The sequence below is a fragment of the Natrix helvetica genome (genome assembly GCF_964273705.1).
Source record: "Natrix helvetica genome assembly, chromosome: 2".
Taxonomy (NCBI): domain Eukaryota; kingdom Metazoa; phylum Chordata; class Lepidosauria; order Squamata; family Natricidae; genus Natrix; species Natrix helvetica.
Genome location: NC_138552.1, coordinates 23,330,297 through 23,351,924, shown reverse-complemented (window position 1 = coordinate 23,351,924; position 21,628 = coordinate 23,330,297). Strand labels below are relative to the sequence as shown.

The window sequence follows — 21,628 nt, the reverse complement described above, 5'->3', positions numbered from 1 at the left end:
TTCATATATTTTTGTAAATCTACTATATTTAAGAGTGAGGCTATAGTTTAGTTAGTAGCAGCTCTGAAGTTTGAATTCTTTATATATCCAATTCAAAAAGTTGCCTAGGGATAAGGGATATGATACATTGACATTGGAAACAGCTTTGATCTTAACAACTGGATTAGTTCTTTCAAACCAACAACAAATGTTTATTTTTCTTTCCCAGAAATACCAATTTAGTCTAAAATCTACTTTGCATCTGACTAATCTAAGAAAACAATATACCATAGACATATAGACATACTATAGACATATCTTAAATGTCAGTCACTTTCCCCATGAAATTCCTGGATTTTAGGTATTTTGTCTGAAGGAGAAACTTTGGAAAACTGAAAGCCTGAACTAAACTCTAAACTCTTTTCCAACGTTTTAGATTTTAATTTCTTAAATGTCAAAATACATTAAATCCAGAAGGAGTAAATAGTAACTATAGAATTTAGTTATATAAGGTGATTCTTGGTAATGACAACAGGGAAATCTCTTATTTTAAAACCTTACAATCCCACTTTGTGGATTCTATAAGGTTTTCCTTAAGGTATGTGCATGTACTCAACCACAGAAGACAGCAAAATAGGGTGCCCCATCTTTACTCTAAAAGACCAACATGTAAAATAACGTGGCACTAAACAACCTTGGCCTCTTTCAGAGAAGTGGACGTCAACTCCCAGAATTCCCCAGCCAGAGTTGCAGTCCATCGTTCTTAAAGAAGCAAAGATTGAAACTACACTATTGGTCTTTCTATCTGCTAATAATTCTTCTCTATGGTTCCAGGAAAGTGTCTAGTAACTAAATTTAACTCTTTATATTTATTATGTATTTTCCCTGAGCATTCAACACATCTGAACATTTCATTATAAAACTTACTAAAGCCAGAGTGCTGGTAGGAGTTTCATCTACTGCGGGGGTGTCCAAACTTGGGAACTTTAAGACTTGTGGACTTCAACTCCCAGAATTCCCCAGCCAACACCCCTGATCTACTGCATCTACTTTCTACAATAGTAGATCAGGAAGGATTAAAACAACATGTTTTAGTCAAGATGTGCAAAGCAGCTTTGTTTTTCTTGATGATGTGGTCTTGAAAAATCCATTCCCTGTCCTAGTAATGAATTATTAGTATCACAAGGACATCATAGCAGTTTCATAAAGTTGGATCCAACTTTACTCCAGAAAACAAAACAATGTGTTCAGCTGAAGTTTTTTTTAAAAAACTTGCTAATATATTATTCCATGGGCCGTTTCCCAAGCTTATGTTCTCCAGTTTCCTCTACAAAGTGCATTAAGTAATCCACTTTATAGAGGAAATTGGCTGGAGTAATCTGTACAGAGTACAGAAAGCAATTTTAGGATATTATGACTTATTCTATAGAATCGTTCTAATGAAGTCTTCAAGTATTCTCATACAAGAAAAAGCATTTCATTTTATATCAAGGGCATATTTTTTTTCAGGCAATTTTGTTCTTTGAACAATATGCTAGGTGTCTCTCTTCCCCAAACAGTGATTTGATTTAATATTAATTGAAAATGCAATTAAAAGCAATAGGTCACTGCTTACACATTTGGGTTTCAGTGATCCAATGACTATCTGAAATGTCTTCAGAGGTGAGTTTCACATAATTTTACCAACGGTTTGCCGCACACAGAAACCGTGAGAGCGTGTGAGCCTTCTGTGCATGCACAATCCAATAAATCCAATAAACAAACTTTGCTCATGCGCGGGGCTTTTACACATGTTCGCCCAAACCGTTCTGAACTGGCTGAATATCAACACTGAATGTCTTGATATAATGTCATGGGAATATGGAGGGAGCAAATTACATTCTCATTCAAAACACAGGATGACCAATTCACATACACATTTGATGTTCTAATTAACAAATGACCAAATGTGGGAGAACCTTTGCCTGAACTAAAGATTGCGAAGACATTCTTCTAAATGTTAATTCACTTTTGATATATTTCATATCAATGACTTTTCAGAGCTATGAAGATTTTGGAGCTTATAAGCATGTTTTAATTAAACAACAATATAAAAATATGAAAAGTAACAGTAAAATCAAGATTTGTATAGCTTAAAATTAAATATACCTAAGATAATACAAATAAACCTTCATTAGGTTTATTTGAGTTTCCACATTGGAATAAAAAAAATGTGTGCTTATTTGCTTTCAAGTCTCAAATGCACAAATCAGTCAGTTGTCACAGAATAACAACAGCAAAAGAGCAGCCAGCAGAAATGTAGAGAATACACAGACACAAACAGACGCACACACAATCCCTTGACAAAAGAAAGTCTCCTACAACAGGTGTTACCTTTATAATCTCATAAGGATCTGAATTACTACAGTAATAAGGCCTTACAAAAATAAAAGTGCCTACAGGGGGATCTTAATACAGTCCTGCAGGGGGGGAAATAATAAAACATGGCTGTAAGGGCTCAATTGATTGCTCTTCCTTTCTGGCATAACTGTGCTAATTGCATTTGTACATCAGTTCATTGACCAGTGTTCTTCATCCTTAGCAAATTGTAAGTTGTGTGAACTTCAACTTTCTGAATTCTGAACGTTGAAGTCCCCCAATGAGCTTGTTCTGCCTTCAAAACTCAATAGACAACTTACTCTGATCTTCCATGATTCAACCAATCTCTTCCTTAAACTTCTAAATCTCAATTTCTCAGCCACTAACAGTAAAATTTAAGAACAAGCTGCTTGTCACTCTTACCAGAAATTTGACTGAGCCAAGGAACTGATGGGAAACTTTTCTACTGTTAGCACAATGATTTTCTTTAATGGGCACTGAAACACCAACACACACCCTCCCCCCCCCAACTTTCTGCAGCTGCAAATGGGTTTAGCCTTTTGCTACAAATAGTTATAGTAGAATTTGATCTATAACAGATTTTGGTGTGATGGTTAAGGTACGAGAATGAGCTCTAATCCTGCCTTAGGCATGTTAAGATGATTCTAGGCTGGTCACTCTCACTCACTTCACAGAATAGAACAGAATTCTTTATAGGCCAAGTGTGTTTAGACACACAAAGAATTTGTCTCTGGTGCATAAGCTCTAAGTGTGCATGCAAAAAAACAAAGTAGTAATAATCATAATAATAAAGGATAGGTTTAGAACATTGTTGCAAACACTTTGATAATTATTTCCTAAAACCATTTGCACCAAGATAACACACTATTTCACCCAAAATGGATTTTTTATATGTTATAAAATCTAAAACTTTATACAAGAAGAAGGAGGAGGAGGAAGAAGAAGAACAAATAATCAAGAAATGCAGCTTCCTGCAATTAAACCAGCAGAACTGCAAAAAACAACGCTGCTTGGAATGTATCATTATTTTAAGAAGATAATTGGTTGATACTTAGGATGCTGGCAGCAACCCGTATCAACCATTAGCACCAGTCAATGATATTTGTGACACATTTTAAAATGTTCAGTTGACTGAGTTTCATGTTTAATGAATAAAAGAGATAATAATGCCAATAGAGAAAGTAGTGGAATAGATGAGAAGGATAAAAGTAATATGACCATAATACGTGATTAATATACTTAGACATAAGACAGAACTGTGTAAATTTAGTACTCAGCAGAGGAAAAAGCCCCATCTCTGTGTCTATAGGAGGCAGAAGGAGTATTAGTTCTGTTTACTGCCTTGGATTAACGGTATTTATAAAAAAAATAAAGGTGGGGTTAAAAAAAAACTAAAATAAAAAACAAACATTCTTCTTCAAAAGAAGAGTAAACCTTGCAGTGCTTTTAATTTTAGCATGATAGATACCATGCTTCTCAAAGCACTACATTGTGGAGCCTTCTTCTAAACATCGTTTCTTAAAATTATTTTATGCAGATAAATTTGCATATAACAGTATGTAATACTAAGCACTGAGAGAGGCCTGCCTTTCAAATATTCTATTTGTTTTTTTTAATCCTGTTTTCAAGATTATTTGTTTCCTTTGTTAGGAAATATTTGATGTATAGACACCACCAATTAAGAATTGTTTTACGATAAGTTTCAATCTATTTCCTCCTCCAGTTTTCTTTTCCACCACATTCATTAAGCTTCCAATGCTGAAAATAAAACAATGGATGTAATAAAAACAGAACAGCAACTCAAAGCAGAAAACAATAGGTAGTGATTCAACTCTAGATTCAATACAATCGGGATCGTATCCTGCCCCATACATCCCTTCGGCCTATCCGCTCACACAGAGAGGGTCTCCTCCGGGTGCCGTCCACTAGGCTGTGCCAGCGGGCGACGCCTAGGGGAAGAGCCTTCTCTGTGATGGGCCCGACCCTCTGGAATGACCTTCCCCCTGACATTAGAATGACTACGGATCTCCGCTCCTTCCGTCAGAAACTTAAAACCCACCTGTTCCAGCTAGCCGGCCTGGCCTAATTCCAGCCTTCCCACCTCAATTTTGGTTTTTAAATTTTATGATTGGTTTTATGGGTTAGTTTTTAATTTTTATAAATTGTACAGGGGTTATTTAATCTAATTTTAACGATGTATATTATTGTTTGGATGGGTTTTTAAAATTTATACCTGTACACCGCCCTGAGTCCCTCTGGGGAGAGGGGGCGGTCTAGAAATCTAATTAAATAAATAAATAAATAAATAATCACCTCCAAACTAGTGGTGGGTTTCCAGTATTTTTTTTTATTACCGGTTTGCTCGTGCACAGGCGCAAAAGCATCTGGGCAGATGGGCAGAGACTCCCATCATCGCCTCTACCGATTTGCCCGATCCGGGCCCAACTGTCAGAAACCCACTTCTGCTCCATACTAATGAATGTACACTGGCTAGACAGGATCTAAAACACATTCTGACAATAATAAAGCAACACCTTCTATGTTTATATATTTACAAATAAGTAGAAACAAATACTGGATTGATATTATATTCAAACAGAGGAAGACAAGGGGGTTGTCTTCTCACCACTTTGATGGCTGAAAATTCTTAAAGAACAGAAGGCCATTAAAAAAAAATTCTACCTGAACACTAATCCAAGAATCCTGAGTTACAGTAAACACAAGCAATGTGATTAAACGCAAGCAGACAGGATCAGAAGTGCTATGAATTATGATTCAGGTCAGAGTCTCATTTGTCTTTTTCTTGTCATGCCATTAGTCACTTTTGACGAAGGAATCACAACAAATAATCAGTGTCTTTTCTAAATATTATTTAAGCAAATATATGGGATATGAGTAATAATTTATAATAACATGAAAATGATATCCAGCATTTAATCATTTCACACTTTTATCAACACTTAGAGTGTTCTGGTTGAAACTTTGGAGCCCCAAGCTGTGGAAAAAAATCATTCATTCAATTTGGCGGGGCCAAGGATCTCTGCTTGTGTGTGTAGGCTCAATAGTAGCCTTGTTCTGGCAATACAAATTTAGATTACAGCATTTACCACATTAGCATTGCAGGAGAATCCTGCCCCTTACCAGTGTCACTGAAAGGGTACGGGTAGAATAATTTTTTTTAAATTTTATATACAAGTGGCTTGCCCTTCCGTGTAAGTGTGGGTGGTCTTGGTAGCTCCTTGATTGGGATATTGTTTACTATTAGCCTGTTTGTCTGAGTTGACAGTTCCTTGATTAGGATATTGTCTGCTTCTTAATTGTTGGTTTTATGTTAATCTTGGTGTTAATTTCTGCTCATCTGGGTATTGATTACTGATGAGAAAGTATTTTGGTTGTTTTGTTTCCTTTTTGGCCTTTTGACTGTCTCTTTTGAATGGTATTTAGACGTTGTTTATCGCTATGTGCTGTTGATGCCCAATTTGTATGAGTGCCAAGCTTCCAGGAATTCTTTAGCATTTTTGGACTTGGTCAAGGAGGCTCACTGTTTCCTAGTTGAAACTGATTAATTCTGTCTGTGTGTTGTCAAATTGAGGAGTTTTCATCATGTCTCTGACTGCCAGTTAGTGGTGATGGATGCACTCTGCTAATCTTTTACCTGTTTGTTCTACATAGTGACTATTGCACACTGTATTCTCTAAATGACTCTTGTGTTTTCTTCCAGGGCTGCTGGATCTAGTAGTTTACTTGGGATGTTCTGGAGGGCTTCAATTGGTTTGCATGCTATGGTGATGCCATGTGGTTGTAATAAACTGTTGTGGTTTGAGATATTTTTGATGTATGGCAGCGTTATCCTTTATACAACTTGTATTGGTTGTACTATATTGGGTTGAATGGTCACGTTTTGATGAAGTTGTGGGGATATATCTATGTCGCTGGAAAATGTTGGATAGATGATCAAATTCTTTTTCTGATGTTCAAGGTTGCTGCAATGTGTTTATGTTCATCTAATAGTGTTCTTACACAGCTTCTCTTGTTGGAGGTTGTTTAGTAATGTAGCACTTGGTGGATGTGAGTAGTTTTACAATAGACTTGTGTTTCTAATTTGAATCACTGCCTCTGCTGATGAGGAAATCAGGAAGCATGTTGTTTTCTTCTTTCCCAGTGAATTTTATTCCTTTGAAGATGTTGTTGGTGATTTTGTGTATGTTCTCTAGAGGTAAAGGTAAAGGTTCCGCTCGCACATATGTGCTAGTCGTTCCAGACTCTAGAGAGCAGTGCTCATCTCTGTTTCAAAACTGAAGAGCCAGCGCTGTCCGAAGAAGTCTCCGTGGTCATGTGGCCGGCATGATTAAATGTCGAAGGCGCACGGAACGCTGTTACCTTCCCACGAAAGGTGATCCCTATTTTTCTACTTGCATTTTTACATGCTTTCGAACTGCTAGGTAGGCAGAAGCTGGGAAAATAACGGGCGCTCACTCCATTATGCGGCACTGGGGATTCGAACCACTGAACTGCCAACCTTTCTGATCGACAAGCTCAACGTCTTAGTCACTGAGCCACTGCATCCCCGTATGTTCTCTAGTTAGTCCTTTTTTATTATGACAAAGATGTCATCTACACACTGGATCCATACTTTGGGTTGTATGTACTGCAGTACACTATTTGTCCTGAAAGCAGTAATTCCATGGGTGTTCCTTTGATTTGTTGATATATTTGTCAGTTGAATTTAAAGTATATGGTTAGGCAAAGATTGAAAAAATCCATGGTTCTAGATATTTCAATCAGTGCATTTGGTTAGGTTCAGGATTACCGTATTTTTCGCCCTATAAGACGCACTTTTTTACTCCAAAAAAGAGGGTGAAAATCTGGTTGCGTCTTATAGGCCGAATGTAGCCACCTGGGCAGTGGTGGGTTTCTGCTGGTTGGTCAATGAACCTGGAAGCCCCGCCCCTGTAACTCACTCGCAAGTCCATGGCATTTTTTTGCATCAGGGCTCGTCCTTCTTTTTAAGCAGGCAGCTATCAGAGAGAAGAAGGCAGCAAGGCTTCTTTTTAAGCAGGATCTTTAAGCAGGCGATCTTTAAGGGAGAGATTCTCTCTCTTCCTCCCCCCCCCCGTTTCTCTCCCCCCTTTCCTTCCTCCTCCTTTTCCTCTTTCCCAGTTTTTCACTCTGAGCCATTGGGGGACTTCAGAGGGAGAGAGAGACGGATTGAAGGGTGCAAAGAGATGGGGGCCTCCCATTTTGAGAAGCCTCCCTTAGCAAAACATCCCTGAGAGGAGGAACTGGAGGATTCCCCACCCCACTCAGTGCTGTTTTCAATGGGAGGATTCCCCACCTCACTTTTTCCTTCCCAAAAGATCCCTGAGAGGAGGAAAGCAAGGATTCCCCACCCCACTCAGCGCTGTTTTCAATGGGAGGATTCCCCACCTCACTTTTTCCTTCCCAAAAGATCCCTGAGAGGAGGAAAGCAAGGATTCCCTACCCCACTCAGCGCTGTTTTCAATGGGAGGATTCCCCACCTCACTTTTTCCTTCCCAAAAGATCCCTGAAAGGAGGAAAGCAAGGATTCCCCACCCCACTCAGCGCTGTTTTCAATGGGAGTATTCCCTACCTCACTTTTTCCTTCCCAAAAGATCCCTGAGAGGAGGAAAGCAAGGATTCCCCACCCCACTCAGTGCTGTTTTCAATGGGAGGATTCCCCACCTCACTTTTTCCTTCCCAAAAGATCCCTGAGAGGAGGAAAGCAAGGATTCCCCACCCCACTCAGTGCTGTTTTCAATGGGAGGATTCCCCACCTCACTTTTTCCTTCCCAAAAGATCCCTGAGAGGAGGAAAGCAAGGATTCCCCACCCCACTCAGCACTGTTTTCAATGGGAGTATTCCCCACCTCACTTTTTCCTTCCCAAAAGATCCCTGAGAGGAGGAAAGCAAGGATTCCCCACCCCACTCAGCGCTGTTTTCAATGGGAGGATTCCCCACCTCACTTTTTCCTTCCCAAAAGATCCCTGAGAGGAGGAAAGCAAGGATTCCCCACCCCACTCAGCGCTGTTTTCAATGGGAGGCTTTTCCCCCTCTCAGCTCTTTCACTTCCCAAAAGATCTCTAAGAGGGGGAAAGGGAGGATTCCCCACCTCACTCAGCGCTGTTTTCAATGGGAGGCTTTCCCCTCTCTCAGCTCTTTCACTTCCCAAAAGATCTCTGAGAGGGAGAAAGGGAGGATTCCCCATCCCACTCTGTCTCGGAGCCCATCTGTGGGGGGGGAGGGATCCCCCTCGCGTTCCTCATCTTCCCGGATGGGCTGGTAAGGGGACAGAAAAGGTTGTTCTCCAGTTGGGACGGAGAGAGGGACAGACAGACAGAGACACACACACACACAGACACACACACACACAGAGTGAGTGATTGAGTGAGTGACAGACAGACAGACAGACACACACAAACACACACACGTACACACAGAGTGACAGACAGAGAAGAAGGGAGGAGAGAGAAACACAGAAAGAGAGAGAGAGGGAGGGAGAGTGAGAGACAGACAGACACACACATACAGAGTGACAGATGGAGGAGGGAGGAGAGAGAGAGACAGAGATACAGAGACAGACAGACAGACACACAGAAAGAATGACAGAGAGAGACAGAGAGGGGGGAGGGAGAGAGAGACAAAGAGCTACACACAGAGAGAGAGAGAGACAGACAGACACACAGAGAAACAGAAAGAGAGAGAAAGAGAAAGAAAGGTAGAAAGAATGAAAAAAGAAAAGAAAAAAAAAGAAAGTGGGAGAGAGAGATGAAAGAAACAAACAAAGAAAGAAAACTTATGACCACAATTGAGCCCAAAATTGAGTGGCAATTGAGCCCAAAAATCTTTTTTTTCTAGATTTTCCTCCTTTAAAATTGGGTGCGTCTTATATTCCGGAGCGTCTTATAGGGCGAAAAATACGGTATGTGCTGTCATGGATTCTTGGCTGATTCTGGGTCTTTGGATGTAAAAAGTGCTATGATAACAAATAAGATCACGATTTCATCTTCATCTATTGTCACGTCTTTGATTCTTTGAAGGCACTATTGTGGGGAATTGGAGTATTTGCTTGCTTCTTTGAGGTGTCCAAGTTTTTTTGTCAATTCTTTAGCGATCTCATTGAAATGGCATTGCATTTCTGTAGGGATGTGTTGTATTCTGCACAACAGTCTATAGATAGAAAACCAGTTGCCTTTAGCCATTAGCTTCTAGGTGGGCCATGATCCTGCAGATTCAGACAGTGAGGAGGTTGGGGAGGAACATGGGCCAGTCCTGGAGTCTGGGGAAGGCTCTGATGAGGGCTCTGTGTCGGAGGCAGAAAGTGGGCCAGAGCTGTATGCCAGTTATCAGCTGCCTTCAGAGTCAGACATCAGTGAGGCAGACGAACAGCTGTAGCCTGTTCCCAGTGTGCGCATACACAGAGTTGCCAAACAAAGGGAACAACTAAAGAACAGGGGTCGACTCGGAAGTAAGGCCACAGGTGGACGATGAATGGCCCCTCCCAGAAGAAATAAAAGAGGAGCAAAAGGGGAATGGAGTTTGCAGGAGACAATTAGTTCGCTTAATTGGTTCGTGACTCTCCGAGACTCCTTGCCAATTTTTGCAGATATTGGCCTGTCAGCTCTCCAAGCCAGATAAGGTCTGTGACTGTAAATCCTCCCTTGAAAGGTTTTGCTGGATGTGAATGAGCAGAATTCACAGTACATTAATAAAAGGAGTTTTTGTCGGGACAAGGAGTTTGCTTCATGCTCTTTGGAAGCCTATGTCAGAACATTCGGCTTAGATCGAACCATTTACTTTTCCTGCAGGCGCTGATGCTTAATTCACAGACTATGTGGTTCAAAGTAATGAAAAGTAAAAGTAAAAATAGAACTTGGTATAGCAACAGCTCGTGCTGAGAACAATTATAGCAAAGACTTAATGTTGAAATTTCTTATACTAAGTACCACAAACATTGTTAATACCTCTTTTCTCAAAAGCATTCAAACTCACGTTTCATTGTGGGAAAAGAACTGTTCGCAGATGCCAGAGCCAACGTAAACAGCAACAACCAAAGATCCATTCCTCTGGATTCTGCAATTGCAGAAAAAGATAACAGTATAAATCTCATGATATAAGACGGAAACACTTCTTTGCTGTTTTAGTGGTGAACTGGATGGAATAAAGCCAAGGATCTACGAAGGGACTAGATTACAATAAATATTATGACCTTACAAAGTTTTATCATATATTGAATCTGCAAGCGACAATTAATCATGAGGCTGCTGACCAGTAAATAAAAGACATTCCACAACATGCATTCATTTTCTACACATACAATTACCATCAAAAAAACTTGGGAGGGTCCTGCTGAGTGTCTTCAAATGTTTTGTTATCGAGTCCCCTTAGGCATGAAATCTAGATGGGTGACTCTAAGCCAATCACCAGGAGGCGGTGTGTACAGGAGAAATATATTATTATACCAACGCCATATGTCCTTTTTCTATCAATTCCCATAGGCAAGAGATTTTGTGTTACCTTTTTTTAAACAGAAAATTTGGATTGCTTTCGTCTACTGTTATTATACTTATTGAATGAAAAGACAGTCAAAGGACCATTCTGTCTTCTCTCGGAGGTGGGGTGGGGGTGGGGGTTGTTACCCATACTTTCCAGAAATCCGAAGGGAAGACCCTCTGAAGAATTTTCTCCCACTGGATTTTTTTCAAAAAGGGAGGAAAAGGAAGCCAGGCAGGTTTTAGTATAATGGAAGGATATGCAGCTTCTCCATGAAGAGAAAGAGTGTGCCATGATTCAATTGTTGGAAGTCACAAGTATAGTGTTTTGACCTTGTATTGGGGAAAGAGATGTATGCCCAAAATCAAAGCTCTCATACCTTTTGGTATGTTCGGAAAGAGATGGACAGATACCTTAGCTCAGTGATGTTGAACCTTTTTCTCCTCAGGTGCCAAAAGCACGTGCACAAACACTATCATGTGTGCTCATGTGCCCACCCCATAATTTAATGCCCCCCATGCCATGCCCCCTATGCATGCACATGTGACTTTCCCCCGCTGCCCCGCGCATGCATGCATGGCTTTCTTGCAGCCTGTGGAGGGAGAAAACGGCCTCCCCAGCCCCAGAGGCCCTCCGCAGGCTCCAGAGGGTGAAAAACGGCCCAACACGCAAACCGGAAGTTCAGGGACAGACTTTCAGGTTCCCTGAAGCCTCCGGAGGGCGAAAAATGGCCAAAAATCACCCTGGGGCTGACAGGGAATGCCCTTGCATGCCCTCAGAAATGGCTCCACGTGCCACCTGTGGCACATGTGTCATAGGTTCGTCATCAGAGCCCTAGCTGTAGAGATTTAGATTTAGTAGGAAGGAATAAACAAAATGAAGAAGAAAAGAAGCCCTAGCCTGAATGAGGAGAACTTGGACCCATATAGTAGCTGAGCTGCAAGCATAACTCTTGTCTATGTACTATATTGACTCCCTTTGGTCAACAGCACAAACTTCCAATATACAACCACTAAACAGCTAGAGATCTAGAATTAGCTATCTCAACAGATCTGGAGGGTTCCAAGTTCTGTAAACTTGAATTGATCTTTTCCAAATAGGAATAGAACAATTATGATCTAGGAAAGCTACTTGATTCCTGCAAAATAGGGGCTTAAATATCTCCTTCAGAATTCAATACGGCTTGGGTGTGCCAACTTGACTATAAGCAGGGAATTCCCCTGGCACAAGGCTTCAAAAAGGCAGGCAAATGCTAGACAGGCCAAGAAAATCATGTCTCAAGATATTATTAATTGTGGAGAATGCTTGTGGTTTAATATTATACTGTCAAGAGAAGCTTGATAATTATTCCATTTTTTTATGATTTCCTAGGAAACCCTACTGTTCTCTTCCGGCAATGTATTTATACATTCTTTTCAAACTACCCCATGCTTTGCCAGGCAATACCGAGGAGAGAAAAAAACAAAATGTGATATTTCTTTCTACGCAAAAGGGATCACAGGGAGATTTCCATACCACAGGGCTGGCTTTGAAGGACTCCCCCAAAGATATGTGCCAGTTGGAAAGAATTAAAGCACTCCACAAGTCTCCACTGTTGCAAAGGGATTTATAGGTTTTTCTCTGCAAGTTGGGATAAAAACCAACTTGCTGAACCAATGGCAAGTGTTAGCAACAAAAGAGCTATCTTCATTAACCCATATTATGCTGTATTTATACAGAGTTGTTTTGTACCTAGGATCCCCATACGTGTAAATAAATCTTGGCTTTCCTTTAAATATAGTTGTAATTCCATTTTGCACAATTTTAAAGTAAGTATCAGGGCTTGAAAATTTAATAATGTAACAGCCAAACCATGTTTTTTTCTGTCTCTTCTTCCTAATCATGCCCCGGATTGCCACTTTGTCTTCCTTTGAAAAAGTAAATGTTGTTTTGCAAGTCTATTTTTCCCACATCAAATTTCTGTGGGATTATATTTTGAGAGCAAAAAAATATCATCCCAGAAAAAAGGCAAGAAAACAGAATTCTGTAGAACAGTGGTTCTCAACCTTCCCAATGCCGCGACCCTTTGATATAGTTCCTCATATTGTGGTGACCCCCAACCATAAAATTGGTGTCTCGGTTCCTAAGACCATCGAAAATATGTGTTTTCCTATGGTCCTAGGCGACCCCTGTGAAAGGATTGTTCGACCTCCAAAGTGGTCCCGACCCACAGGTTAAGAACCACTGTTATAGAATATCTTCAATGGTTTAAGGATGGAAGCAGCAGCTAAGCAACCAAAGGGGAACTCACCAAATGTGACAACATCAAGCTGGGAGGAAATAACCAAAACCTCAGAAGATAGGCTCAAGATCCAGAAGGATCTTGACAGACTAGAACACTCGGCTTTATCCAACAAAATGAAAGTCACTGGTGAGAAACATAAAATATTACACTTAGGCAAGAAAAGCCAAATGAACAGGTATAGAGCGGGTACCACCCAGTTCAATAGCAGTAACTATAAGAGGAATCTAGCGGACAACCATTTAAGTATCAGCCAACAGTTTGCTGCAGCTATGAAAAAAGCCAATGCATTCCTAGCTGCATCAACAGAGAAACAGTATCAAGGACATAAAGTACTAGTATAGCACTGGTAAGACCACACTTGGAATACCACATCCAGTTTTTATCACCATGATACAAAAATATTGAGACTGTATAAAAAGTGCAGAGAAGAGCAACAAAAGATGATAAGTAGTCTGGGGGGAATTGGGAAGGACAAGGGATGACATGATAGTAGTCTTCTGCCTTTGAGGGATGGTCACAAAGGAAAGGGTGTTGACCTGTTCTCCAAAGCACCAGAAAGCAGGGCAAGAAGTAATGGATGGAACCTTAACAAAGAGAGATCCAACCTAGAATTAAGGAGAAATTTCCAGTCAGTGAGAACTATTAATCTATATATCAGTGGAACGATGAATAGTTGTAGGTATTCCAAAACACTGGGAGTTTTAAGAAGAGACTGGACAACCATTTGTCTGAAATGGTATAAGCTTTCCTGCTTAAGGAGGAGGTTGGACTAGAAGACCTGCAAGGTCCTTTCCAACTTTGTTATTCTGTTAGTTGCTGGGCAAAAAGGATAAGTTCAAAATGTAAAGACAAATTATTATTTGTGTTATTATTATTTTTGCAGAGGAAGCATTGTACATGTATTGCTCCATTAATTTCAAAATAAACTTGCAACAAATTACAGTGGGATAAATAGTACATCTGTGTATGAAGCCTGGCAAGCAGAATTGTTATGCTTGGCTCGGGATGTTGATCAACTCACATAAGCAACATCACATGAAATGGTCGCATGAATCTCGTCATTTGAAAACTACATCCTCCCAGGTCATAAGAGAGCATGTTATCTTATTACCGTATTTTTCAGACTATAAGACACACCGGAGTATAAGACACACCAAGATTTTGAAGAGGTAAGTTTTTTAAAAAAGTTTTTGCACTCTGCAGGCCTTGTTTTTTGTGAAAAAGTGCAAAGTGCTCCCAGGGGCTAGAGTGGCAAAAACATGCAAAAAATGGGCTGTGTTTTGGGGTTTTTTTTTGCAAAAAACGGCATGCATATGCTTTAGGAGACTTGTAAAGTCCTCCTGGGGGTTGAGGGAGCCAAAAACGGGCAAAAAACAGCCTGTTTTTCACTCGTTTTTTGCCCTTTCCAGCCTCCAGGAGCACTTTGCAGGCCTCCCAAAGCCTACGCATGTCCATTTTTACAAAAGGGGTGGGGTTTCAGGAGGCCAAAAATGCTGTATTCAGTATAAAAGACGCACCCAGATTTTCACCCTTTTTGGGGGGGGGGAGGTGTGTCTTATACTCCGAAAAATACGGTAATTGTGAAAAATCCTATTTTATTTATAAACAGGATCCTTTTTTTTGAGGAACAAATGGTATCAACAACGATGAGACAGAGATCTGTTGCTACTGTCCTTACACAAGTCCAAAGTATGCCTTCCTTTGCTCACCATCCTATTTCCTGACCTGTTCAAACAGGTTATAAAATGTTGGTTTTGTTCCTCCTCTCTCCCCCACCCATTATTGTGACTCTCAAAACTTTGCTGTAAAAGTTAAACCATCTAGCTGTTTACCAAGTGGTTTAGTACAGCAGAACCTATTTCTAACAAAGAATTTCGCTGTAAATTAAATTGTTTTAGATTGCTTTTAATTTAGATTAAATTGTTTATCTATTGCTTTTACAATATTTGCTTACACTGAATTTTTTAGAGCTGGGTTTCTTCAGTGTTTTAATTTATGTAATAGACACTTATCTATTTATCTATTGCTTTTACAATATTTGCTTACACTGATTATTTTAGAGCTGGGTTTCTTCAGTGTTTTAATTTATGTAATAGACTCTTTTGGCAATAAAAACATAAGCACCTATGTCTGGTTGTAAACTTTCTGATGCTATATCCACAAGATTGATGGGATACAGTCCATGATTGAAAGTTTTAGTAGTAGTAACATGCCATCACTTAACTTAACTTTATTCAATTTCTAGACCGCCCCTCTCTCAAAAGAGACTCAGGGGGTCCGCAAAGATTTGGAGAAATGCTATGATTTAAATCTTGGGGGTCCGTGGCCATGCTCCATGACCACAAAAGGTATTTAAAGGGGGGTATGTGGTGAAGAAAAGGTGGGAAACCACTGGTATAGTATTTTTCTGTTTACTCCTTTTCAGAAAGAGTAATTTTCCTCTAGAAAAAAATGAACAGATTTTTTTAGCTTAGGGGAAAAAAGAAAAAGAGATGAACAGAAAAAGAAATCACCCAAGGAATTTTTCATAGGATTGCATTCTAGGAGAAGAATTCTAAATCCAAGATCTTTTGGCTGGAAATTACCATGGAATAAAAGAAAATTCCTCTGGGCCAGTATAATTCAACAACTGGGGGAAGAAACACATGTCCTTCAGGCATCAGTTCTGAACTTGAAAAATGGCATGCATGTATGGCCAAGGTTGTTTTCTACCAATAATAAGCCTTTATGGTGTTGTTCCCACCTCTCTCCTTAGAGTATGAGCTAGCAGTGCTCTAAAAGGTAGGAAACAACCCAACTTATTTTTTTCCAAGTTAAGACTATCATACAAAGGGGGCACAGCAAGAGTATTCAGGAAAATAACTCTTTCTATAGACAATCTTCTACCGCATAAAATTGAATTCGGATTGATCTGTGTTAAGTTGCTTCTGGCGTCCTACCTTTTGTCTGGTGTTGATAAGATTTGGTGGCTTCATCTTGTGTGTGCTTTTCTTTGGTCTGGCTGTATTTTTAATCAGCAACTATTCTGTGTGAAGTGTCTTAGTAACAAATGAACATAAGTAGATTAGGATTCTTCAGTCCCATTTCTTTATTCATCACCAATAACTTACAGAAAGCGGTAATGGCTTTAGAAGAGGGTTTTGACAAATTTGTAAAATATAAGAGCAATGATGAGTAAATTAACTGTTCAGGAGCCTATTTTTAATAAACCAAAATATGTTTGTGTGTGTATGTATGTGTGCGTATGCACTGGTAGCTCTACTTATGAGCTTTTTTATTCCCCTGCATTAAATTGATTTTAGCATTCAGTCCAGAAAAATATTCATGTAAGTTGGTTCACGTATTTCCCTAAGCCATAAATCACCATTTATAAATTACATTGGCTGAATTATCAGAGCACACAAATCTACAAATGAATGGACCATGTTATAACATTCTTATAAGAGGAAACACATGGTCTTTTCAGATCAGACTAAGGCCACTTAGTCCAGTGGTTCTTTAGTTCCCTCGATGCTCCATGGCATGCATGATTTCATGTCCCTCAATCTTATTCCCTCCTTAGTTCCTTTGGTCCAAACTGAAGAAGATTTAAGGATTGTTTTGTTTTGGGCTAGGTAAGGGATGGGCTGCTGGGGGTTTGCAGGGGTTCGGGAGATTCTGTGCAGTTCGGAGAATCCCCAAACCCCATTCCTGGCTGGCCCCACCCAACCCACCCCTCCCAGGAGTCCCCACACAGCCCGTTTCGGATGCAGGTAAGTGCATGGCACGTATGCATGGAGGCTCGGGGAGGGCAAAAAATGGGCTTACCGGAAGTTTGGGAAGTCCGGAAATTGGCTCGTTTCTGGCCTCCAGAGTGCCCCCGGAACCTAGGGAGGCCGTTTTCACCCTCCCGGAGGCTTGAAGAAAGACTCCAGAGTCAGGGGAGGGCAGAAACGCCCCCCCACCCTGTGGTGCAGGAGGCTGACTAGGCCATGTCCACACAGCAACTGGGTAGAGAACCTCTTGCTAAAAATTTTGAAGCCCACCCGTGGGGAAGGTATTCAGCTCCCTTGATCATTTTGTTTGCATTCTTCCACCTTTCCTTACATTGCTATCGTATCCTTTTTCATATATACTGTTCATAATATTTCAGATGCAGACAAACCAAAGATTGACATAAGAACATTTGAAATTAGTTGGTTGGTAGTTTCACTTCCTCTACTAAATCTTTTGACAAAACTCTCCAGCTTGTTCCCTGCTCCAGTCACAAAGTTCCAGCTACCCTTCCTCTGAGGCTGTGTTGTCAGCCAAATCATAAGAAACAACTCTCTTAAGATCTAAAACAACAGCCATCAAAATGACGTCTACTGGAGCAATAGTTTCAGCAAATTAAGAAATTCCTGTTATTTCCCTGAGTGACCTTTCATGCAAGTAGTTTATTGAACACAATCTGAAATTAGAGCCGCTCTTTCCAGGAAGACCCAAGCAAGATAGAAGTCACAGTTTCAACATGATGCAAATGAATTTCACATGATCTGTTTAACATACTGCCACTATTAGAAGCTGTCGCCTGAACTTAGGTAGTTTTTGCTAAAGTGATAAGGAAACCTTCTACAGACAAGCTATAAAGAGGACACAATTTTAGGATCAATGATGAAACCATTTCTCTGTTCAGTTAAGCAGAAAATTATGGCCCTGGGTGAGTTTTCACATTTCACTTTGTGTACTGATTCCATTTTCAACGCCTTTCACCAAAATGTAATTTCTACATCTTTAAGAGCCTTACTTTGCCAGAGCGTCTCGGTTACCCTAATGTGCATCTTGGTTGATAAAGCCAATGGGTGACGTGAGGTCAGAGATGAGGGTACTAAACAGGTTAGAATAACTTTAGAAAGTGTTAGAACACAAAATCCAATTTAATGGTGGCATCCTGCAATTCTATCTAGAACCAAACAATGTAAATTTAGCAGAGTCAGGTGGATGGAACAGTTTGTGCTGACCTGTTCCACTTGAACGATTTCACATGTGTAAATGCTGCACTTCATTACAATTTCCTGTACATTTAAAAAGAAAACAAAGTGCACAGAAAAATTACTGGATTTCTATCTATTGTGAGTTTTTACAAGGCATGCCATTCAGATATATGATTTGATGCACAAAAAGGGAACAGCCTAACTAGAATTCCATATGTGATATTTTTTTTCTGCTCGTGAAACAAAATTCCTTTCTGCAGTTACTGGAACTATGTATATAATTAAGTTTCAAGAATGCCCCAATTTTACTTGACTATATAGCTTGCTGATATTTTACCTTTTCCTCTGAGAACTCAATATTGCAAGACTTCCCAGAAATACTAAATTAAACCTAGCTACTTGCTGGTCGGAAAGGGTTGGCTTGTTTAGTCCAGAACAGGATGCATTTTATGGTGCAATTAATTGCAGCATAAAGAATGTGTTGATTAGTCCCAGGTCACCTCCACCGGAAGTCCATAAAACTGGAGATCCAGCAGTCTGGTGAACAGATTGTACTGGACAAATCCTGGCTCAGCTACAGGTCATGAAAAGCATGGGATATATGGCCTTCTGATGCATAACTACCCAGACAACTTTGCACAACTGCTCCCTATTTGCCCCGGGTCAGTGTTTCTCAATTTTGGCAGCTTTAAGAAGGATGCTGACTGGAAAATTCTGGGCATTGAAGTCCACACCTCTTAAACCCACCATGACTGAGAAACTGTACCATCAGTTGTGAGGAAATTCCACTCAGTTCTAAGGATTAAAAAAAAGGAAGAACAGAAAACATTACTGTTGAAATAGCTGGGTATGTTTAGCCAGAGTAAATTAAATAATGAAGACAGCTAATAGTACGATACAACTCATATGCCTACATCTACCAATGTGTCACATTTTATTTTATTATCTCCTTTTGGTGTGTACACATACCTATAAAGCAGGATTCCTGACTGACAGAGTATTCCAAGAGGAACAGAAAAAGTATCTCTTGCAGACAAAGCTAAAACGCCCAATGGAGAAGGATCACTGCCTCCGATTTCAGCCTCAGGCTATTCTCCAAAGGATCCTTGTATTGTTCACATGAGAAGTTGTGTGTTGGAAAACGGGAAAAAAATATCACTTTTAAGCTGGAACAAATAAAGACTACTTTATTTGCAGGCTAGCAATGAGATGGATGTGATGTCTTGAGGATACATCCCTCAAAAATGGTTAATAAAGTGCCTCCATATTGCCACAAGCAAAACGTAAGGATAAACCTTGAGCTGCCAGAAGAATTCTTTTTCTGAATTGGAACAGGAGGAATATATGTCTTCTCTACAAGTAGCTTCACTTAACAAGCAGTCGCTTAATGACCATTTGAAGTTACAACAATCTGATTTCGACAGGAAGTTCTCCAGTTGAACAGACATGGGAGATGTGGGCTCCTAAGAGTCTCACATGAACCCTGTCTGACAAACCATCTCCGAAGATTCTTTTGAATCAGAACCCCCACTAGAGGTGGGGGCGAAGAAGGGCAGCGTCTCATCAGACCCTGAGAGAAGCAACAGATCTCTCATGGGTTAGAGATTTGCCTATGAATTGGAGTTGGGGCGGCAGCCTTCATGGCTGACAAGATGCTGACTTTTTTGTCAAAATAAGCTTGGAACAGGCAGAGACCAGGAGAGATAAAAGACCTGGTAAGAGAATTTAACTAACCCACAACTATAAATTAAATCTGGAAAAGGCAAATAAATTTTGAGAACATAAATAGTACTGATGGTCAGATCGGGACTTTTTTTTTCCTAAAAGAAAAAGAACAAAGGAAGGTGGAGGGTTGTAACAACAGCCCCCACCCCACCCCCGGAAGTTCTTTGTCTGTGCTTTTGAACAGAAGAACAGAAAGCAGAGAAGTTACAAACCCATATAATTATAATGTTAAATTTGGTTTTGGATCTTAAACAGAAACCAATATTTTTACTTTGTTTGAATTCCTTCCAGCTAAAATAATCAAGAAAAAAGCATGTTTTTCTTCTGAACCCATTCAATATAAACTCTAATTTGGTCTCGGATATCAAATATAAACCAAATATTTTGATCTCTTTTTCTCTGATAATGGATAATCTAACCTTGACTGTGTGGGAAGTTTTAATTAACCAACTACCATAAATCAGAAGTTGCAAGAGCAGGAGGCAAAAGAGTCACGTACCGAATCTAGCTCTTTGTAAGTTTGTTCTAATTGATACGTTTTAAGCAGCTGTAGCTGATCAGAGACTGAAGGTGACAGGGGAAAGAATTATTATAGAGATAAGAACTGGAAAATGCTAGGTTTTTTTTCTTTTCTTTCTTTTTTTCTTCCCTCCTTCATCTTTTTATTTTAAGATGGCCTCGGCTTCACTTCTGGTCCCACAATAGCTAAAACTTAAGGTGGACCAGAGCCTCAAAATAAGACTTTGTATAACTAACTGCAATCTTGGAACTGGATATTAAGGAACAACAAAAGACCAAGATGGCTCCCATCATTCTCCCCTACAGCAGTGGAAGTGGACAAACTTAAGTGGACCAGAACTCTGAAACAACTGTATAGCTAATTCTTTGGAATTCGACATCATGGAAAGCTGGGAATTTGAAGAACTACATGACATTATAAAAATATGCATAAATCATTAAAATCAAGTCTAAATAAAATTTTGAACTCAGCGAAGCAGATATCTAAAGAAGAATTCAAAGAAGAAGGGGGGCAAGGGGGCAAGATAATGAAGGAGTAGAAATGGAGGGAAACAAAAGGCAGACAAAGGAGGTTGAGGCTGTTAGTGACATAAGGAAATTGAAGGGGGAGGTTTTGCCCCAACAAAGAGAAATAAAAAACATCCTTCTGTTGGTGACCTGGGGAAAGTTGGGGAGAGTGGATGTGCCGAAGCAAAGAGAAGGGAGAGGGCAGGAGCAGAGAAGTGGGACAAAAGACTTACTAAGAAAAAATCAGATAACCAGAAACTTTTATGTGGGAGAATATAAAACTAAGATACGGGTTTTATTTCTAAATATGACAATAAAATGGAGTTGCTAATTTATTAAATGTAATAATGGAAAGATAATCAAACAAAGGTTGAAATATATGAAATATGGATAAATATGATATTGATATTGATGTGGGGAGGTTGTGAAAAACATGACAATAAAATGGAGTTGCTAACTGGTTGAATATAACAATGGAAAGACAACTAAACAAAGCCCAAAATATATGGAATGTAGATAAATATGAAACTGACATGGGGAGGTTGTAAAGCAGAGGTTTGTCATTCACTTTTAGACATGATAATTAAACTGAGTGGCAAACTGACTGGAAACAAAATCAGAAGGACAACTAAGCATGGGGTAAAATATATGAAACATGGATATACATAGAACTTTGAAGATGATGAAATAAAGCAAGATGCTTACCGTTTGTTATTCTATACCAGTGATGGTGAACTTATGGCACGCGAGGCGCTGCCCTGTCAGCTGGTCA

General features: G+C 39.8%; 2 protein-coding genes across 6 annotated transcripts in view; one reads left to right on the top strand and one right to left on the bottom strand.

The window, feature by feature from the left end:
• Positions 1–21,628, top strand: part of TMEM267 (transmembrane protein 267) — a 437,091-nt gene that overhangs the window by 299,575 nt on the left and 115,888 nt on the right. The window lies entirely within an intron of this gene.
• GHR (growth hormone receptor) overlaps positions 1–21,628 on the bottom strand; it is a 184,200-nt gene that overhangs the window by 84,885 nt on the left and 77,687 nt on the right. For 3 of the 5 annotated variants that reach the window (XM_081940084.1, XM_081940086.1, XM_081940085.1), the window contains exon 3: positions 10,370–10,449. In XM_081940084.1, coding sequence (XP_081796210.1) covers positions 10,370–10,438 — 69 coding nt within the window. In that variant the 5' untranslated portion in view covers positions 10,439–10,449. Of the gene's footprint in view, positions 1–10,368; positions 10,450–21,628 lie in introns of all 5 variants that reach the window. The other 2 variants (XM_081940087.1, XM_081940088.1) reach the window with 1 other exon arrangement.